Source organism: Drosophila suzukii, chromosome 2L (assembly GCF_043229965.1).
Source record: "Drosophila suzukii chromosome 2L, CBGP_Dsuzu_IsoJpt1.0, whole genome shotgun sequence".
In the NCBI taxonomy this organism is placed as follows: domain Eukaryota; kingdom Metazoa; phylum Arthropoda; class Insecta; order Diptera; family Drosophilidae; genus Drosophila; species Drosophila suzukii.
In genome coordinates, this window is record NC_092080.1 from 6,386,130 (window position 1) to 6,407,358 (window position 21,229).

General features: G+C 37.6%; 2 protein-coding genes across 7 annotated transcripts in view; one reads left to right on the top strand and one right to left on the bottom strand.

The window, feature by feature from the left end:
- The window catches only part of lilli (AF4/FMR2 family member lilliputian), an 83,440-nt gene extending 68,503 nt beyond the window's left edge, over positions 1 to 14,937 (bottom strand). Inside the window, exons 1-2 of one of the 3 annotated variants that reach the window (XM_065862851.2) lie at positions 14,276 to 14,937; positions 9,128 to 10,365 (exon numbers count right to left, since the gene is read on the bottom strand). In XM_065862851.2, the coding sequence (XP_065718923.2) occupies positions 9,128 to 9,162 (35 nt within the window). In that variant the 5' untranslated portion in view covers positions 9,163 to 10,365; positions 14,276 to 14,937. Of the gene's footprint in view, positions 1 to 9,127; positions 10,388 to 11,439; positions 11,788 to 14,275 lie in introns of those variants that run through there. The other 2 variants (XM_065862850.2, XM_036813693.3) reach the window with 2 other exon arrangements.
- A 1,213-nt stretch (positions 14,938 to 16,150) lies between these two features.
- Positions 16,151 to 21,220, top strand: NTPase (ectonucleoside triphosphate diphosphohydrolase NTPase). Of its 4 annotated transcripts, none has more exons than XM_017090120.4 (4): positions 16,155 to 16,386; positions 19,103 to 19,244; positions 19,428 to 20,557; positions 20,617 to 21,220. In XM_017090120.4, exons 1-4 carry the CDS (start codon positions 16,357 to 16,359, stop codon positions 20,707 to 20,709), a joined length of 1,395 nt encoding a protein of 464 aa, XP_016945609.1. In that variant the 5' UTR covers positions 16,155 to 16,356; the 3' UTR covers positions 20,710 to 21,220. The 4 variants fall into 4 exon arrangements, with proteins under 4 accessions (XP_016945607.1, XP_016945609.1, XP_016945610.1 ...); XM_017090121.4 differs by lacking the exon at positions 16,155 to 16,386 and adding an exon at positions 16,993 to 17,034; XM_017090119.4 differs by lacking the exon at positions 16,155 to 16,386 and adding an exon at positions 18,814 to 19,018.
- Positions 21,221 to 21,229: the final 9 nt, after the last annotated feature.

Consider the following 21,229-nt stretch of genomic DNA (forward strand, 5'->3'; position numbering starts at 1 on the left):
CCAATCGTTTGGGTCGATGCTTTGTCATAATCCATGGCTATTGAGCTGCATTTCGCCTCGTTTTTTGTTGGGTTTTATTTGGGTAGAGGTAAGCAATTCATGAATAATTTTTGGTTTTGACATTTGATCTTTAAGTGCTCTCCCTATAAGCGTTTTGGAATTGAAATTATCGCCAAATTATCAAAGATGATAAATATATATAGATATATAGATATAGAACCAGTCACTCCATTACTTTTCTTCTGTATCCTCTTAGCCTTTCAAAACCTCATAACACTTCAAACTTACAGAACAATTATAAACAACACTTGTCGTATTGTTTTAAGCGCACATTTCAACAATTACTTTTTATACACACATCCATTGGTTATACAAAGTTAACCCCCTACGGCGGGGAATTCCCCTATTCGATAGGCAATCGATAAACATTTACGACGAGCAAACGTCTCAAATAATGTTCAACTAAAAGCTACAACAACCCATAAAATAAACAAAGGAGGAGGGAAATGAAGAAAGGCAAGTAGTGTTAAAGTATTGGGTGGTAGTGCTGCCGAAGTTAGTTGGCTTTTGGTCAAATTAAAAAGATCTAATAAAAAAAATATAATAGAAAAAAAAAATCTATAAAATAAAAAAAGAAAATAATATAAAAGAAATAAATAATAAAATATATACAAGCTACTTAAATTTCATTAGTATCCTAAAAAGATAGAGCTCCCTAAAAACTCAAAAATGCTAATTTGGTCTTAGTAGTTGGATGATTAGGTGATAAAATATCTAAATATTATTATAGTCTCGAGTTTCCAACGTTGAGGCACTTTTCCGGTATTCACAAAATGCCAAACAACAGTGAATCGAGCTAGAGGGGAGAAAACAGCGGAAGAGCAGCATTACAATGTAATCCAAAAGTACCAATACTAATACTAACTCGCTGCCATATGCAGACACACAGATACTCACGCACACTCACTCGCAGCGGGAGGAAACGCACATTGAGACAGTTTATCGATCGTTAAGCAAACAACAACAAAATTGTTGAGAGCGAGAGGGCGCTACAAGTAAAAAGCACTTACTCATACAAATGCATATAAATAATAAATATATTACACAGAGAGAAATGCGCTATGAATACTTTAGGTGCAAGGTCTGGCTGTCAATGGTTTTTTTTTCTTTTTAAAATTTAAATTATTATCCCAGATTTTTTCTCTAAGTGCAAACGTACTCACATTAAAAGTGCACAAATATTTCAGGTTGGCAAAACAGTGCATAAATATTTCAGCTTGCTTTTTGCTCAGTTGCTGAATGTCGAGCAAAATGTCATATTAACACCTAATTATGGTGAACGTGTGAGGCAGCCGAAAATTTGTGAGTGGGGGGGGGGGTTTCATGGGCGTAGAAAGTGGGGGCTGCCGGCAACACCCGCCCAAGTGTTATAGTTATTGTTGCTTGTTTGCATGACGTTGGAAAAGCCCCACAAAAAGGGCCGAAAGCAACAAACCAACAGAATCAAGAGCAACAGCAAGTGGCAGCCGGCAAACGGAAATAAATATACGATGAAAGTAAGGGGAGAATTTGGGTGGAAGTGTCATTGTTTGTGTCATTTAATATTCCAGGAATTCTCTGGTATTACCCTGTAATTACAACATCAAGCGAATTCATATTAAACACTTCTTTCACAACAAAAAACCTTTCAAATGATTAAACCAGTTCATAGTTCCCTAAAAAAGGTTACTAGCAATCATCTACAATACACTGGATGATATGTCTTTAAAAGTTTTCCATATGCTTTGATTCTTTAATAATTCTTGTATTACCTTGTCATTGCAACATCAAGCGAATTAATATTAAACACTTCTTTCACAACAAAATACCCATGGAATGAATTAACCAGTTCATAGTTCCCTAAAATAGGTTACTAGCAATCATCTACACTATACTGAATGATATACCTTTAATAGGTTTCCATATGCTTTAATTCTTTAATATGAATACTCAGCTTTATATAATATTATAATACATCACTTTTCCAAATAAACCATGATCGAAAAAAGCTACAAAAATAACTTCCTGAGAAAGTAAAACAAGAACAGGCAGTGAATATTATTTCTTACGTTAAACATTTCCCCAACATCTCAGAAATTCATGGAATTGGCAATCCTAAGAACCGGATGTACGCAACTACCAACTGATACCCACGTTCGTTTGTATATTTTGCATTATTCTTGTTATATTTAGCTATTCGATAAATCTACAGAGGAAAGCACGTTTCTCAGGTCAGCGAGTTGTATCTGAAAATCCCAGAAACGAGACTTCCTCTTGGCAGCAGTTCTTGGCAGTCAAATACAAACACTCATTAAAAAGTCCTTCAATAAAGCTTCGGGTTACAATTTTAAACCACAACTTAAATCCATCGTGTCTCACCACCGGAAGTGGGAAAGGGGAAAAAAAGGGGGAAAAACGTAGCTGGAAGCGTCCAGTTTAGCGCATTAAGGACAAAAACAAACACACGCAATGCCGACAGAGAGACCCCAAAGGCTTGTCGAGGTCCTTTTTCCCCCACTGCCCTCTCCTCGATTCTCTTGTCAATATTAATAACGAAGAAACAAAGTCAACTGCAAATAAATGGCAAATAAGTTTTTGTTTTTACTCGCTCGGCGCTAGAAAAACCCACCAAGGACACCCAACGCCCCATTTCTGGGCGAAAAAGAAGGTGGTCGATGAAAAATCCTCCCCTCAGTAAGCGGAAAACTGCAACTTATTTACTGTTTCCTGGGATGGCCACCATCTATGTGTGGATGTGGATGTGGAATGGGGCTAAGGCTAAAAAGGGGGGGCGCCGGAAGAGGGTGGTCCAAGTGGAGCATCAAGAAATGCCAGCCAGGGGACATATGCACCCCTTCAAGGACTGAAAGTAAGGATACTCTTGCAATGAGTCTAAATATAAATTTTATTATGTCCAAGGCATTGTTTACACAATGGAAAATAAACATAACATCGTTAGCCTATTTGCCAAGAGTCCATATTAAGGGTCCAATTTTCCATATTGTACCATGGCACCCCATTTGCAGTGATTGGTTTTTTAATGAATGGAATAAGTTCTTAGAGCTTACGATTGGTAATAGTCTTTAGATTTCTACTAGGTACATATTAAACTTCCTTAAAATAGCAAAGGTATAGAGGTAGCGCTTTCAAATTTTTACAATATGATCTTACCTTAGTGCAGGTCTAAGAACTGATTTCGTTGTGAGATATAGTTAAACAGTTTTAAGACTTGGTAGTAATTTTTAAGAATACTAAATCAATGTCAAAAACTCATTTATTTAGCTCGAACACACAGGTTTTTTATTACAAAACGTCTATATAATCTCTTGCAATGCCTTAAAAGCCACCGAACGTCAAGTCATGGCACCTTTTAACATCATAACTATCTTAAAATATCCAATTCTTGGCTTGAAAGGTATAAATCAGCAAAGCAGGGGGAAGCCAAAGGAGGAGAAGAGAAGCCAAAGTTGCAGTAGTTGTTCCTCTTGTCTTCACTTTTCCATTTCTCGCGGGTTCTCTGGCTTAAAGTGGCGGCACTTGTGCGTGAAATGTGCGAAATCGAAGGAGGTAGGGAGGTTGGTAGGTTGGTAGGTTGGTAGGTGGGTAGATGGATAGGTTAGGAGTGTTGGAGCCACAATGCACATGGACTCAGAGACATGGACATCGCCAAGGCAACACCATACAAACATACATACTTCAGCTACACACCCACTGACCTCTTCCACACCACAACGTGTGTCCTTCAGCTTAACTGCAACTGACTGATGGGCGTGGCGCGGTGTGCAACAGTTAATCATTGGGGGGGGTGGCAGTAAGCAGTGAAGTAAGGGGTCACATCTAAGATGAGAAATCCTTGATAGAAGTGGGGGCGGGGTGGTTGGGGTCACCATTTATGGGATTGGCTTTCAGAAAGGTGTGCTAAGACTTATGGAATTAAAATAATGACTTAAACGCATCTATTCCATTATGCATTGCTAGTAAACCTAGTTCATCTGAGTTTTCTGCTTAAATACTTTTTACTATTCCTTATAATTTTGTACCCCATTTAATCTTCCTCAGCTTAAGCCATAATTAGCGCATATTTTCCCCACTCGCTTTGAATCGAGGCTCGCAAATTATCACTAAGCAACCGCAGGGTTTATCATCGACCATATTGTTTAATTAGTTTCTACCAGAGCTTGGGCATTGTATATGCCATATGTGAGTAAGCTTCGATTCCAGGTTGCCCGTTTCTCGTTGCCCTCTTTATAAGCCAACCACCCCACCGACCTTATGTAGTATATGTACACATGCCAATCCCAACACGTGTCAATTGTGGCTCAGATTCGCTTGCTGTTTTCCCTTGCTTTTTTGCTTTTGCTCTGCGTTTGGGCTTCAAACACAAGCTTCGGGTCATTAAATAAAGCGACGGCCACGCAGACGTACATATACATACTTTTATACAAACATTTATACATACAAACAGTCAAAGGACGAAGGACTCGGATGAAAAACCCCTTGTAAAAAGTACGAAGCGAATTATTTGCAAACAAAAGTGCGAGAAGGGGAAGTGATTTACTTTATCGATAGACATAAAACAATTTGGCTGCCTCTCAATGACAGTTCTTGGTGGTGCTCGTCCTCGTCGTGGGTCCTCCATCCTTGGTCCTCAAACTCGTCCTCATCCTTCCTTCCTGTACTTCCACCCCAACATCTGTCATTTGTGTGTGCGCACATATCTTCGATTCCCTTTGTTTGGTTTTCTGGTTGAATTTTATAAGGTATAAAAATTACATGTACCTTTGAGTCCTTTAGAAGGAAATTGCCCCAAAATGCTCACCCTTTAACTTTTTAACACCGAATTTTACACAAAGAATGGTTTATCAAGGTATGTAAAATAACTTCAAAAGCAATGGGTTGATTAAAACATTTTATTAATTCTTCATTCTTCATTCTTCAATCTTCAATCTTCAATCTTCAATCTTCAATCTTCAATCTTCAATCTTCATTCTTCATTCTTCATTCATCATTCTTCATTCTTCATTCTTCATTCTTCATTCTTCATTCTTCATTCTTCATTCTTCAATCTTCAATCTTCAATCTTCAATCTTCAATCTTCATTCTTCATTCATCATTCTTCATTCTTCATTCTTCATTCTTCATTCTTCATTCTTCATTCTTCATTCTTCATTCTTCATTCTTCATTCTTCATTCTTCATTCTTCATTCTACATTCTTCATTCTTCATTCTTTATTCTTTATTCTTCCTTCTTCATCCTTCATCCTTCATTCTTCCATCTTCATCATCTTAATGGAATCTGGAATCTGTTGATTAAAATATTGTAACAGATCCTTAAATCCCATATTATCTCTAAAATTTAGTAATTTATAGTTGAAGAACCTTTATAAACCGTTTTCATGTAAACAATTTCTATATTTTTTCTGTCTACAGTGTAGGTTTGCTTTTCTTTCTTCGGGCATCTCCTTCTATTTTCCACCTTGTTCACTTTTGCATACAAAATGAAAACAGGACTACCCTGCACTTCCTTCCTGTTCCTGTTCCTACCCAGAACCTGGTCGTTCTGGGTCCTAACTGTTGCTGATTTATGGTCTGACATAAGATGGGGAAAAGTGGGAATACAGGGGGCAATGTTGGATGACTGTTTAGTTTGCATGTTGTTGCTCCTTTGTCGCTCCTCGCTCTTTCCTCCCTTCAACTTTTACGTTCGGTGCCTTTGTAGCATTAAAATGACATAATAAAATGTATAATTTCGACATAAAAAATAAAATCCCCAGAGAGATTTCTTCTGCCTTCTGCTATCTCTCACACTTTCACCATTTCATCTCTTCTCTCAGACGAACACATACATACCGCACTTTGATTGCCGAGTATACGTGTAGCATATCAATTAGGTGTGTGGGTCAATAGTTTAAGTGGGCCAATGATGGAGGTGAAAGGGCAGGGCATCCCATGGCTGATATGTCTCACAGTTGGCATCATGGCCAAAAAGGGATAATTTTTCAGTCTTTTTGAGAGGTCATTTGAATCATCAGTTTGATGTATGTATACTCTTTGTATAAACCAATAAAATTCCTTGGATTACTTAAATAAGAATGTTGATACAAGAGACTTGCTTGTTAATCAATTAAAGCAATGACAACGCTATAATTTGATTTATTTAACTCAATGTCAATCATTAAAATACCCATTTCTATTATAATAGATTACTTAAATAAGAATATTGACACCAGCGACTTGGTTTTAAATCAGTTAATGGCAAGACAACTCAATAATTTGATTTATATCACCTTTAAATCATGCAAAAGGCAAGTTCCCTGGGACACAGACCCATCAACCAAGCCGTATAAGTGGGCTTTTCTTAGGCGGACCATTTAATACATATATAGACTTATTCCACTCCTTGGCAACCACTTAGCTATTCATAACTGGCACACACAACTAGACAAATTTTAATAATTCAACTCTATAATATGGACGCAGCGGAGGAAATTCGCTTTTTGGCCAATGCCAAAGGCAGCGAATGATAGAAAGTCGGCCAAAAAGAGGGGCGACCGAAATGCAATAGAATGCGGACAGCCAAGTGGGTGGTGGGTTGGTTGGGTTGGCTGGGTTTGTTGGGTGGGGGAAACCCACAAAAACCCAAAACTTGTGCGCGTGTATGGCTGAGTGCCACATATACATAGGGTATAGGGTATAGCACATTTTCCCAGCAAGGTGGGGAAAAACCCGGTAGGAAGGACACAAAGTGCAGTCGGAAGGGGCTGGGGCTGAACTGGGGTAAACCGCGCTCTAGACACACATTAAAATTTCAATTTTGGAGAAATTAAAATTTTATCAGTTTGTTGAGAGTGTCGCACACGTTCGGGGCGCTTGTTGTTTTTGAGTTCTCATTCCCTAACCCCTCCCAACTAAAATTCCAACTAATGTACGGGACAGACAAAAGTCATAAAATGACCAAGAACTCAAGCGATAAATTGGAAATTATAAAACAGACACTATTCTATACTAACTACACAAAATAAAGAGATATCTTAGATAGTTTGTTTGATAACTAAAAATTTCTTTGGTTAAGCCAAGATTTCTTGTTGATTATATCAAAACTTCAAAATAAAAATGTTCCATAAACGCACTCTATTACATTTTACATTGAAGTTTTCCGCCTGGCAATTTTCGGGCATCAAATGAGGGCTCAAGAGTTTTAGGCACCACTAAAGCCCAACTTAAAACCCCTTTCCGCCCTGGAGGAAGTGGTCTAAAGAAATCTGTTATGGTTAAACTTTCGAATGAGAAAAAAAATACCAAGTTTTCGACAAATTGCAGCGAAAAGTGCACAATGGTTTAGCCATGGGGAAACAGTGCGTGGCGACGCCGGCAAAATGTACAACAAAAACCGAAACACGGAGAGAAGAGAGAGGATATGGCTAGAAAGAACGATCCGAAAAAACTTTCCGACTATGGGATACGCTGTCCCCAGTTCTGTAAAGTTATAAGTAGGGATGCGTAAGACAATATATCTTTTAGGATATTTTTAATAACTACCAGGAAGGAAGAGAACTAAATGATTAAATAGAAAACCATTTCATTTTTAAGGTCCATTTGTATCTGATAATGTTCTGAGTTCTGCCTATTTACAATTAGGGATCGTTTAAATAATTTCAAAATACTTATTAAAAAGAATAACTAATTAGAAGTCAAGCTACCTATAAGATACATTTATTTCTGGTAATGTAATGAGTTCTGTATATTTACAATTAGGAATAGTTAGAATACTTGAAAATACCTATAAGAATACATTACTACCTATAAGATACAGTTGTATCTGATCATGTAATCAGTTCGTTAGAGTGTTACATAGTAATGCAAAAGCTAGGTTATATTGACTGGATTCTTTTACTAATTTATTAAATAATGTCAAAATGACCTTTTCTTATAAGATACATTTGTATCTGATCATGTAATCAGTTTGTTAGAGTGAAAAATAGTAATGCAAAAGCTAGGTTATGTTGTTTCGATGCTTTTAATAATTTATTGTATTATGTAAATATGCATTTTCTTATATTTATCAGAGAAAGGCAGTAATTTTTCAGATTGAACACTAAGATTTCAACATACCTTTACACTTTCAAAGAGGCAGGCATGAAAGAACTTAGATTTTTCTACTTTTCCTCAAGGTGGGACAACAGACGACAGCGAAATGGGGAAAGGAGAAAGAGGGGGTGGTGGGAGAAGGTGGATTCTCAGCCAACCGTCTGTTGGCTGAAAAGAGCAGGCCAAGAAAACCCGCAAAACTTGGCAACGCTCTCTCGCTCTGTTTATTGCATGGCGCTAAAAGCAACTGGGGACCGTTTTTTCTTCTACTTTTTCTTTTTTTTTTTTTTTTTGGTGGGACTGCTCTTTATACGTATACGTATCTATTATATGGATGTGGCTGTGCTTGTTTGTTTGTTAGTTTGTTTGTTTGTCCGTCAGCCTGTGTGTGTGCGCAGTAAATGTGGGCGTACAATTTTCAATTATACATTTTAGTGGCCGCCGCAGCTCATTGACAATAAAAAATGAGAAAATGAGTAAAAGAAGCAGGCAGAACCAGAACTAGAACCCGGAAAGAAAAGGGGTCGGTCGCAGAAATGAGAAAAGTTTTAGGAGATCCGATTTGATGTCGTGTGCGTAGCATTTGGTTTATTGTCAGTGACGGACAATAACGAAATGTTCAGAGATTAAACTTGGTACAAGTACAATTTATTGGGTCCTAAACTTATGGGGTTTACCTTAAAGATCTGGGTCCTCAGTTATAGGCAGGAAACCTACATTATCCCCTACCTTACACCTTTTTTCTTATGTTCCTATGACCAAAAACTTTTTAGGAACGGGCAAAAATTTTGAAGGATTACAGTCATAACATCATATTCTTTAAAACGATCTATAGACAACTACGTTCTGTACTTTGAATAGTTAAAAACATTTAAAAACTTAGATTATAACAGATCTTATGATCTGATTCACATCACATCTTAAAAAGGTCTTTATAAAACTACCTTCTAATATTTGCTTTAATAATTCCCCAATAATAATACAAAAAGTATCGACTTACCGTGGCTTAGTTAGTTTTTTCATATGAATATCCATATGGGGATCCGAATCGTTGCTGATGCTGCAATTACTGCAATTGGTTGACTCATAGAAGGGGATCCCTCCGCCCTAAATGGGCGTTGAGTTAATCCAAGGCCTCTGGACTTCGTTGCAGGGAAAACTGCGTATCCTGTTTCCAGCCCCACTTGATGATGGTATCCGACTCCTTGGGGGTTTTCAGTTGACTTTTCTTGGTGCGGCTTCCTTGGGTTCCGCATTAGTTTTACTTTTTTTTTTTTATTATATTTTGTTGCTATTGGCAGGTTGCTAGCGTTGTTTAAATTTGAATTTTAACATTTAACAATTTACTGATTTATATTATTGATAATATTGCTCGATTCGCTGTTTGTTGAGGTTGTTGTTGTTTTACATAGTTTTCTTGTCTGGTGTTGTTGTTGCTGTTTTTTTTTTGTTTTCGTTTATTAAGCACTTGGGGCGCATATATAAAATTTGTTATTCATTACTTAGGCCTATGAATAATAGGATAATTTGATTTTAATATTGGAAATTTCTTATAATTCTCATTTGAATTAATATTTAGAATAATTTGTTGTAATTTGCACTTGATTTATTTTAAATTTTGCCTTCAATATTCGTTTATCCTCCAATATATATATGTATATGCATTTCTATTTACCGATAAAGTAATTCTCTTAAAGTAATTGCGTTGGTTGACTTTGAAGCTGCTTAACTTTGCGGATTGTAAAAATTGTTGATTTATCTGATGGATGTAAGAATATATATATTTTTTATGGTATTTATGTTAGTGTGTAGCCGTAATATCGCTTGGCTACATTAAGATTTGATTGCACCGTTGGAATATAACGCACTTTTTCCACGATTCTCGATCGTTCTTTCGTTTCCCGTTTGTGATTTTTTTTTTGTTTTTGAGTTTTTTGTTGTTTAATTCCCTTTGACCGTTGTTGTATATATATGTATGTATGTTGTAAGTGCTATGGCTATGTATATGCATATGTATATAATGCGTGTATATATAATAACTATTGGAAGGCGTACTTTTTATAGGCTTGCTAAGTTCTGTTCAAAATTTTTACGCGTTTTGTTAAAGCTAATGGCTACGATTTTTAATAATTTGTTTTCCTTTACTAAATGTTGAACTTTTTACTTTCGGGTTGGTTTTTTTGTTATATATTATTTATTATTGCTTGTATTTGAGGCGATTTTAATAATAAGTGTTGGCTGCAAATATGAGAGTTAAAGTCTTAAAGTTAGTTATATTTTATTCTAAGGAGGTTTTTTTTCTTAAATGTGTCAAAAAGTTCGTCACCGATTTTTTTTCCGATTACAGATTGGAAACTTCCACTACCCCCCTTTTTGGGAAAACAATCTTCCAGCTGCAACAACAAAATGTCCACAAAAAAAAACCACACGCAAGGACACACAAACACACATGCTTGCTCTCTCTCTCTCCCTCTCTCTTTGCTTTGCTCTCCCAGCAACAGCTGTTGATCGCAATTGCAGCGAGCGCACACACTAACCACACATACTGATGCACTGATTACATATGCACATATAAATGTTGATGGAAGAACAGCAGGTGTTAAATATAAAATCAAAAATGTAGCGTACATAATGTCATAAAGACGCCAGATGAGCGAGAAAAATTATCGCAATGTATCTGTATCTGCTTTGTTGTTCTGCCTCACCATTCATTCATTTAGTTGTTGTGGTTGTTGTTATTGGAAGAGCAAAACCAAAAGGGCAACGCACCAAAAAAAAATTTTTCCTTTCCTTTTTGGCATTGCTTTTGCCTAACAACAACAACAACGAAATGATGAAGAAGAAGAAGTAAAAGAAGCACAAGACGGCCGTTCAGTTCCGTTAGCGAAGAGAGCGAGCGCGAGCGCGAGAGTGAGCGTGCGATCGTGCGAGAAAAAAAAGAGCGAACGAGCGCGAGAGCAAGAAAATCACACGGTCCAGGTCAAAAAAGTGCCGTTTGAAAAAATTGACAATAAAAAATGCGCATTTCACTTTTTTTGCGCTCTCCTTCTTTGCAAGTCTCTTTGGTTCCGTTTTCGAGATGTTTCTTGTTTTTGTTGCTTTTTTTTTGGTACGCGAAAGCGAATTTGTTGTTGTATTTGTATTTGATCTGTTGATTTCCATTTGATTTGCATTGGAAATTTGCTAGCGAGCGAGCGAGACAGTGCGAGCGGGGGGGTGGGGCGGAAAGGGGGAGGGTGGCGCACATGTACATGTGCCAGATTTTCATACTTTAATTTACACTCTTACACACACTCACTTTTATAAACTTACGTTTTCGAAATTAAGATTACATTTGCTTTGAATTAAGATTTGATTTTGCCTTTACTTTTGCCTTTGCTTTTGCCTTTGCCTTTGAACTTTGCTCACAGAAAAAACATTGATTGCACACACACACACACACTCGCACACACTTTTTATAAATGAATAATATTAGATGGCAAGCACTTTTATTGGAATTTGATTGGAGATTTACGGTTGGGCGGCGCGGTTTGAATTTTTCTATTTCCTTTTTTTTTTTTACAAATTTCTTTGGCTATTTTCGCTTTACATTTTTTACACGTCGCGACGACGGCGCGCCGATTTTTGCGTTCGACCGGCTGCGAAATCCAAAAAGTACTATAGCTTTACCGTTATTATTGGAAGCGGGCAGTTGCAGTTGTAAGAGAGGTATCGAACATGTTGCAAGAGAGATGTCAAACGTGTTTGAGGAATGTTGCTCGCAACATTGTGGCGAAACTAAAGAACAAATGTGTGGCAACAATGTTGGTCATACATATTTGTTTATGACTTATGACGTATTATTAGTTCTTGTTTAATAAGTTGGCAATAAATAATTAATTTTTATGGAACCACTCTCTGGAACTTCTTTCTGTTGCCATTGCTAGTAAGAGTTAGCATTTATGTTAATAAAATTTTACAGTGCCAAAGATCATCTTTGATTTTCTTATTAACTTTGTAATCAAACTGTATCGATAAGTTAACGGAAGTTTTTAAGTTTCCACTGAGAGCGGCAAGAAGAGAGATGGATTCATTGGAATTCCAATTCGATACCGTGCGAACAACAAAAGAAAATACGCTCTCGGCATTTTCTTCTTCTTATTGGCAATTGCCTTTTGTTCGGTTTTGTTTTGTAATTTGACTTCATGAATCAATTTTAATGACGTCGTCATTTCATTTCATATCTATAACAGCAACAAAATAACCAGAAAACGAGTCTGAGAAGTTTGTAAACAAAATGAGGATACAATGTTTTTATATTTTGAAAAAAATTTTTAGTAATCGACCATCAAATTTCAAAAACAAGTTATTAAACACACCTTTTGCAAGTACAAAGATATGATCGCGAGCAATGACACCGCCGCAATCCTGAAAACGTTTGACCTACCAACTGACGACAGCTAATTACTATAATTAAATCGAAAATTACCTGAGCTTTTCATGAACAAATGCCTCACTTGTTTATCAAACTGGTTAATGTGTTTACACAGCAATCAGAAGAAATAGGGGAATGAATTTCCAAACAAAATAGTTAGTCTTTTTATCATCACTTTACTTGGCTTTAAGTTCTCTCAACTTCTATTTTCTATTTTCAACTACTTGTAAGCCTTAATATGTACTACCAGTACATCATAAAGAGCCCAACTTACTGATTTACTTAAGGTAAATTTCGAATTGACTTTCTCCGGGGATTTTTCAGGTAGTTCTGTGATCTCTTTTCTTTAAAGCGACTTTTCAAAAAGATTCAATTACTACAGGAAATGGGAAATAGTAACCAATTTGCAGACCTGATCGTAATAACTTTTCTGAATCGATGTTCAAAATCAAAGCCCAAATGTATCTTAATGAAACACAAACTTACAACATTTCTCAGTTTCTTTTCCTTTTTTTCAACTATTCTTAAGCATCCTTGTTTTACAATTTTCTATCAATATGTAAGAGTTTTCCAAAATTAAAAGCATCTCAAGCTGAAGTTACGGATTTATTCAAGTTATTTAGAGAACACTATAAACATATGTTGGTATTGGCTTTCTTCGGTGTTTTTCATTTCTTTAAAGCGAAGATTCAATCTCTACCTGAAATGGGAAATAGTACCAATATTGCGGACGTGATCAAAGTCATTTTTCTTATTCGTTGCTTAAAGTCGAAGCCCAAATGTATCTATTTGAAACTTGAATTAACAAAAAGTCTTGGTTCTTTTTCTTACTCCGAAATCAAAGTGACTTATTTTAGCTATGACTTTAGCAGATTTCCTATCATGGCTTTTTGCCATTTGATTAGTATTCCTCAAAACGAAGAGAAAACCTAAATTTATAGGATTATACTGACGACATAATGCGGCTTTATTTCATCAGTTGGCAAAGAATCTCACAAAAGTGTTTCCAATTTTCGATTATACTTTTTCCAATGGCTGCGCGAATGGACTATTGGAATGTCGGCTTTCAAACAATTAACAATTGTTCTTATCAGAATCGCTTGAGGTGTGTGAGTGTGTGACCCGCTCTCTCTTTCTTTTCTCTCTCCCCTTTCCTACAGCATTCGCATTCTCTTTTTGGGGTTTTTCTGGCCTTTCACCCTTTTTTCTCCAGAACTCCGATTGACAAATGAATAGGTATTGCGAATTTTTGCCTGTTTTAGTGATTCTTTTTTAGGAAAACACCTAAATAATAGATAAAAACAAAAAGCTAGCAAACCCAAACACACACACACACATGCACACGCACACAGCGGCAGAAAGAGCGCGCGCGAGAGAGAGAGTGGCGGCATTGTCCGTCTGGCATTTTGACGTTTATTACTTTGCCTTTATTGTTGTTGTTGTTGCGGCTGCCTTTGCTTTGCCTCTTTTTTTGCTGCCTTTGCGCGCGAATTCGCTGCGCATAGCAAATTAAAATTAAAAGTTTGCGAGAGCGAGAGAGAACAACAAAAAGAAAAGCAGGGAAAAATATCAAAATTAATTTCTTTTCGGCGTGGCGGGAGAGAGAGAGGGAGAGAGCGCAAAATGAGCGAACGAGCGAGCGAGAGAGAGAGAGCGCGCGACATGACGAACTTTTGACACATTTTGTTTATAACAATTGTACGGTGCGGCTCTCTTTTATTTGCACCTACTTACCTCTTCTTCGTTTGCTTCAATTGTTTCTCTCTGCTGGTCGGTGACTACAACTCAAAATTGTTTTGTGTGCGAAATCAGAAATGTTTAAACATTATTTAACACAAATACGTTCATTACACATGCACGCTGTAGTAATTTGTTGTTGTTGCTGTTGCTGGCGTAGTGGTGGTGCTGGTGGTGGTGGTGAGGAGGTGATAAAGCCTTGCCGTTGCCGTTGTTGTTTGCCGATTTCTGCTCTCCTCGCATTAAATATGTTTAGTTTCCATTTCAGTTTGTTGTTGTTGTTTTGTGTTTTGTGTGGTATTAATAAAAAAACGTACGCGAACTGCAGTCAAAGTCACTCACACAGGCAAACACGCACGCACACACACGGCATACGGCACACACAAACGCACGCACGCACACACACAGCAACTAGTAATTCTGCTGTGCGAAAGAGACAACATGAGAGCGCTTACGAAAAAAAATGTTTGTGTAAGTTTCCCCGAAAACGCGATTTCATCCGGAAAAATGCACTGCGCTCGCTTTCGGCGCCGCCGCGTTTAGCCACTTAATCACTTAATTGGTTCCGTTTCGTTAACATTGTTTTTAGTTGGGGGTTTTAAAACGAAATTTAGTTGCGTGTTTTGTTGGTGCAGAGAGAGCAGGAAAATACACATATCGTTATCGATGGCAGGGCTATCGATGGGCAACTATCGGCCAGCTGATTGGCGGGAGATCAGCTGTGCGGCGATAGGTCCAGTGCTGGGAAGTATCGGCGCTGTCATTTGGCTGATAATTTGGGATTTTAACCTGGTATTATCTTGTTAATGGGTGTGGTTAGTTAATAGTTTATGCCCCTCAGTGACTTCTTGAGCCGTTAACATTCTGTGTAGTTTTTAATATAGTGGTTAGAATCGCTTCCCAACACTAGTATTGTTCTACATACAGGTAATATATCTGATAAAATCTAATGATAACCGTATGCTTACTTACAACAATATTAATATCTGAACAAAACACGAAATATACTAAACTATACCCAAAATATTGCAAAGATTCTACTGTTCCACTATTGCTCATCACTAGATCAAGCAATACCTTTGTAAAAAAAAGTGTTAGCCCTTATATCTTCACTATAGTGTCCATCAGATATAAGATATTCATAATATTTAATTATTTATAATTGATGCTATAATATTTTTAACGCTAGTATATAGTTGTTTAAAAATGATTTTTGTTTTTGTTAATATTACATTTATTTATATATACTTTCGATACATTTGTTAGTAGATCATTGTCATTGTGATTAATAAATAATAACATAATAACCAACAAAACGTTGAATTTCAGAAGCAAATGAAGAGCAATGTATTCAGAAGCTATCTTATCCTAATCTTAACAAATCCAATGCGTGTTTATATTTTATCATTGTTAATGATTCACTACTAGCGTTAAACTGTCAATGCATATATTTTGAGATAAGAAATCAGTGAAGTTATGAAGTTATTGGAAAATTAATTATGAATAATAAGAATTTGTTTGGTTTTTCTCTTTGTTTCTGATTTAATGTGATAAATGTGAGTTACCAAGAGGGACACTATGAATTTACCTATTTTAAAATATTAAAAAGTAAATTTAAAAAAGATATATTATATTTCATGGGCAAATAATTAGTATTACTATTTATAAATAATAAAATCCTTAAGTTTAAGGTTTTTAAGATAATTTCACCAATTTAAACAGTTATTTCCTATTAACCCTAACATATCTTATCATTCATTTCGCAGCCCTGAAACCCCTGCCCAGTGTGACCGCACTTCGCTGATAACGCGTGCTGGGGGAACAGCTGATAGGGCTGCAGCATATATATGAGCAGGTGGGTGGTAAATAATTGTGTTTAGTTTATTCTGAGACGCCATTCGCTTTCCGCGCGTTGTGCTAAATAAAAGTTCGTTTTTTCGGTGGCGAAGGCGCGGCCATTTCGATTAGATCGGCATTAGTGCGTTACGCTCGGCGATCGCAGAAATAGTCGGGAATAAACAACGTATTTACATAATTAGCAACAAACTAACGACAGCAGCAGCAGCAGCAACAACAACATGACGAACACCGATGTGCGAAAGAGAAAAGTAAGGCAAAAGGTTAAAAGGGTAATCAAAGCACACATTTTATGCCAATTTCATGGCGCTCTCTCACACACACACACTCTGAGATCTCTCACACACACACAGGAATTCCTAAAATTGTTGCTCTTTTGACGCGGAAGTAAAAAATCAAATGACTCGCAGAATAATTGTTTCAAGTTCTATTCTATTGTGCCAATTTTTATTTGAATTTGTGTTTTACAAGATATTTAAATTTAGATGGGGGAACAGGTTTAACCACTATGTATATTATGTAAATTTTATGTGATTAGGAAATAACATAATGATCCAGTCACATGGGACAAATTGTTAGTTTTGGATTTTGATTTAAACCGGCCGGTTTGTTTTGAAATACATATAAATATATATAAGTATATTTGTTTTAGGGTGGCCAGGCATTGCTAGTTTCTCACTTGCAAGGTCATCAAAGGGGCCGCTAAAAAAATAGGAAAGTTGGCAACGGTTTCTGAACCTCGCTAGACAACTTTTTCAATTGCTTTCTCGAAGCGGAATCCCACAGATCACAGATAACAGATACACACGCCGATTTTGGGGGCGATTGGATCGTTTGATCTATAGGTGCATCGTACGTGGGTGGAGAACAGGATGGGACAAAACCGGAACAACTTGCAAGTGAGTGCTAGAGTGCAAGTTTGCTAACGTGGCCTTAACCCTTGTGTGTACTGGGTACTTTGTACTAGATAGTTTGGCATTCGGCCCACTGATAACGGATAGATAAAGGAAAATCCGTCACATTTTTGTTATTATTTCTGCTTCTTTCACTCAATTTGTGGGAATTTTTAGGATACAGAACTACCCACATAAATATAGATTAGCTATCCATATACCAACGACCCATTTGATTATATTTTGAGTGATTATGGCAAGAAAAACCAGTTTTGTCGTAGTTATTTATAGTTATTCGTTGTTATCCATATGTTACTAGCCATTTGGTCATATTTTGAAAGAGTATGGCAAGAAAAATTTGGGTTTTCTTAGTAATTTATAGTTTTTCGTTGTTATCAGGATTGCTTTCTTCAAAAATAAGTTTACTGAGGGCGTGTTTTCATACATATATGCCATCGTCTTCCTTAGAAACCATCAAATATTTAAATCTTATACTTAATATGAAATATTTGTAGCTAGAAATAAGCACTTCCCAGCTGACGCTAGATATTCCTAGCCGTTGAAATAAAATGATCAATTCAGCTGCTATCTTACAGGCCCGATTAAGGCCTTCCCCCACTTGAATATGCATTTTTGATAAGCTCTGAAAAGCATTTCATTCTTACTCATTGTTGATCGGCACAAAAGTCGCCCACGTCCCCCACTTATCAATTGATTTATTGATTACAGTAGCGTGCGCTTCGCAGCATATGCGATAAGTTCACACCCTGAATGTTTAATGAATGCTGGCTTTTTACTCTTTCTAACTTTTATTTTTAATATACTAATGGAAGTACTTAGGTACATGTTCGCCCTGTCAACTCCATTACTGCCTAACCAAATAGACTTTGCTCACTTTGCTTGACTTTTTTTTGCCCTGTAGCTATTTTTACGTCAGCCACTAACCAATAGCGAAACATTTGTTTAAACAATGGGAATTTCATCAGGTTTTGTTTGTAGCGGCTCCTACGCCAACTTTATTATTTAATCTAGACCAAACATCGCTTTTGTGGCCCACTTATGATGGTTGCTAGTGGTGCCCAGACATGATTGCGTCTTATCATTGTCATATCGCTAGAGGGTTTCGTGATAGGACGTCATCTATATTCTAGCTTTCAGAGCTAAAAAATGTGTTTAAGCATGACTTTGAACTTTTAGAAGGCCCGGTTTTCTGGGCCCGGTTAGCTATGGGTTTTATTAATTTAAGGGGCTTATATTTCGTTTGTTTTCAAACTACTAGTACCAATTTATTATTAATTAGCAGTGCTGTATTTGATTATTATGCCACAAATTGCTATTTGTTGTTGTTTTATTTGCGATTGTTAACCGGTTTCTAACGTAACATTTAAGTAGGTTGTTTACAATGGATAGCTAAACAATCTTGAAGCACTAAACAATATCATAAAACACAAATAGATAAAATTAAATTATATATTTCGATTGTGAATATCTATAATATTTCAGATAAATGTGTAGTAAAAATTTTTATTATAATATACGTTTATTAAATTATTGTATAATTATTGTATTAAAAAATCCCTTGATATCGTGCTATTTAAAAATTAATAAAAACAACATCAAAGTATTACGTGTTAGGGTTAAGTAGTTCAAGAAACAACCCTTGGGGTATAATTTTTTTGAAAAATAACCGCTTTTTCGGTCAAAAGCCTCGCAATACCGTTGCCAAAAAAAGATGCTCTGCAGCCCTGGCCAACGTTATCGATGAGCTTAGCTCTGCAGCCCTGGCACATGTGAACGAAAAAAGCCCGTTGACTGAAAAAAGATAAAATGAAAACATAATCATTGACATTTCAAGAGATAGCAAACAGCCAGCGTGTTAATATTTGAAGAGCAAACAACAGAAATGTGTTTCAATAAAGAAACCGGCTATGCATAAATGTTGCGGCACCAAAAGGCAACGGAACGAGCCATGAAATACGAATATAAGCTGGTAGACGAACAGACAAAACTAGACCAATCTATTAAATAACCCACTTAAGCACCGAAACTTAAACATATTTTGTATATTTTCCAGCTGGCCACGGATGAGAAACCGCCGCGGCGGAAAAGCAGTGGTTCCCCAAATGCCAGCAGTGGTGCGAATCGCGGTCCCAGCGGTCTCAAGATCTCCTTCCTGTGCCTGGTCATCTCCGTCATCCTGCTGCTCTTTGTTTTCGGTGTGTACCATTTGTATTATGTGAACGAACCAATTCCTAAAGTAGTACTAACCAAACCCTCTGATTTCCCCACTGTTACCGTTCGCTATGCTAATGTGGAACCTCATTTTCCGACTCCTGTTCGCCCTGTCGTGACTAAAAAACCAATCACAAAAACACCCAATGCCGATGATGATGCTGCAGGCTTTGTCTCCGAGAATGCCAGTCCCTATTTGGCCCGTTTGGCCTCCCAGTTTGGCTACAGCAAGGTGCAGTATGCGGCCATCATTGATGCGGGATCCACGGGAAGTCGAGTTTTGGCCTACAAATTCAACCGCAGCTTCATCGACAACAAATTGGTGCTGTACGAGGAGCTTTTCAAGGAGCGCAAGCCTGGTTTGAGCTCCTTTGCGGACAATCCCGCCGAGGGTGCCCACTCCATCAAACTGCTGCTGGATGAGGCCCGTGCCTTCATACCCAAGGAGCACTGGTCCTCTACGCCTTTGGTGCTGAAGGCCACAGCTGGGCTGAGGCTACTGCCTGCCAGCAAGGCGGAAAATATCCTAAATGCCGTCCGAGATCTCTTTGCCAAGTCCGAGTTCAGTGTGGATATGGATGCCGTGGAAATCATGGATGGCACGGACGAGGGCATCTTCAGTTGGTTCACCGTCAACTTCCTGTTGGGCCGTCTGTCCAAGACGAATCAAGCCGCAGCCCTGGATTTGGGTGGCGGCAGCACGCAGGTCACCTTCTCGCCAACCGATCCCGAACAGGTGCCCGTCTACGATAAGTACATGCACGAGGTGGTCACCTCCAGCAAGAAGATCAATGTGTTCACGCATAGCTATCTGGGTCTGGGATTGATGGCCGCCCGGCATGCCGTCTTTACGCATGGCTACAAGAAGGAGGATTCTGTGCTGGAGAGCGTCTGTGTGAATCCCATTATCGCCAATCGTACGTGGACATATGGGAATGTGCAGTACAAGGTCAGCGGTAAGGAGAACCCCAAGTCCAGTGCCGAGCAGCCCATTGTGGACTTTGATGCCTGCCTGGATTTGGTCAAGAGCAAGGTTATGCCGCTGGTCAAGCCCAAGCCATTTACTCTGAAGCAACATGCAGTGGCTGCTTTTAGCTACTACTTTGAACGTGCCATCGAATCGGGTCTGGTGGATCCGCTGGCTGGCGGCGAGACCACCGTGGAAGCCTATCGCAAGAAGGCCCAGGAGATCTGCGCCATCCCCAACGATGAGCAACCTTTTATGTGCTTTGACCTCACCTTCATCTCCACGCTGCTGCGCGAAGGATTCGGCCTCAACGATGGCAAGAAAATTAAGGTGAGTCTTAGGAGCTAGAACTTTCCTTCACTCTCAACTAACTTAAAATATATTTGCAGCTTTACAAGAAGATAGATGGCCACGAAATCTCATGGGCCCTAGGCTGTGCATATAATGTTCTGACTAGCGATGAAAAATTCAGTAATTCCTAATGCTCCTCCATTAGTCCGTAGTTGATAGACAAAACAGAAAAAAAGTAAACATTTTAAAACGATTGTTAGCTGAAATTGTTTATAGAGTGCCTTAGACGTGCATCGAGTATACTACAATCACAATACACACCACACTCACAACACACCAACCCCAAAAACACTCAAACATTGCCTGTTGTGGTCGATTAATATTTGTTTTGTGCTCTGTAAAATTCATTTCAATTGTCTTTAATTGAAGCTGACCCACAACACACGGTGACTACACTTAGCGTTTAGTTTGTAATTCCAATTTTGTGTGATTCGTCATTTTCGTAATGCAATTTTTTTGCCAAGTTCTTAACTATTTAGTCCTTACACTGGTATCCTCATGTACATAAATTTACACATTGATATGTATTTACCTAATATGTATAGACTAGACTATTAGCGCAAACATTTCAATTTGTTTTTCACATATGCAAATGTTAGTTTAATTATTTTTGCAAATAAATCAAATGTTAACTGATCTTAATTATTATTT

Coding starts and splice junctions, on each gene's coding strand:
- NTPase (XM_017090118.4), top strand. CDS start 16,357: ATGACGAACACCGATGTGCGAAAGAGAAAA. Junction 16,387..19,102: donor CCGATGTGCGAAAGAGAAAA/GTAAGGCAAAAG, acceptor TATATTTTCCAG/CTGGCCACGGATGAGAAACC. Junction 20,558..20,616: donor ACGATGGCAAGAAAATTAAG/GTGAGTCTTAGG, acceptor ATATATTTGCAG/CTTTACAAGAAGATAGATGG.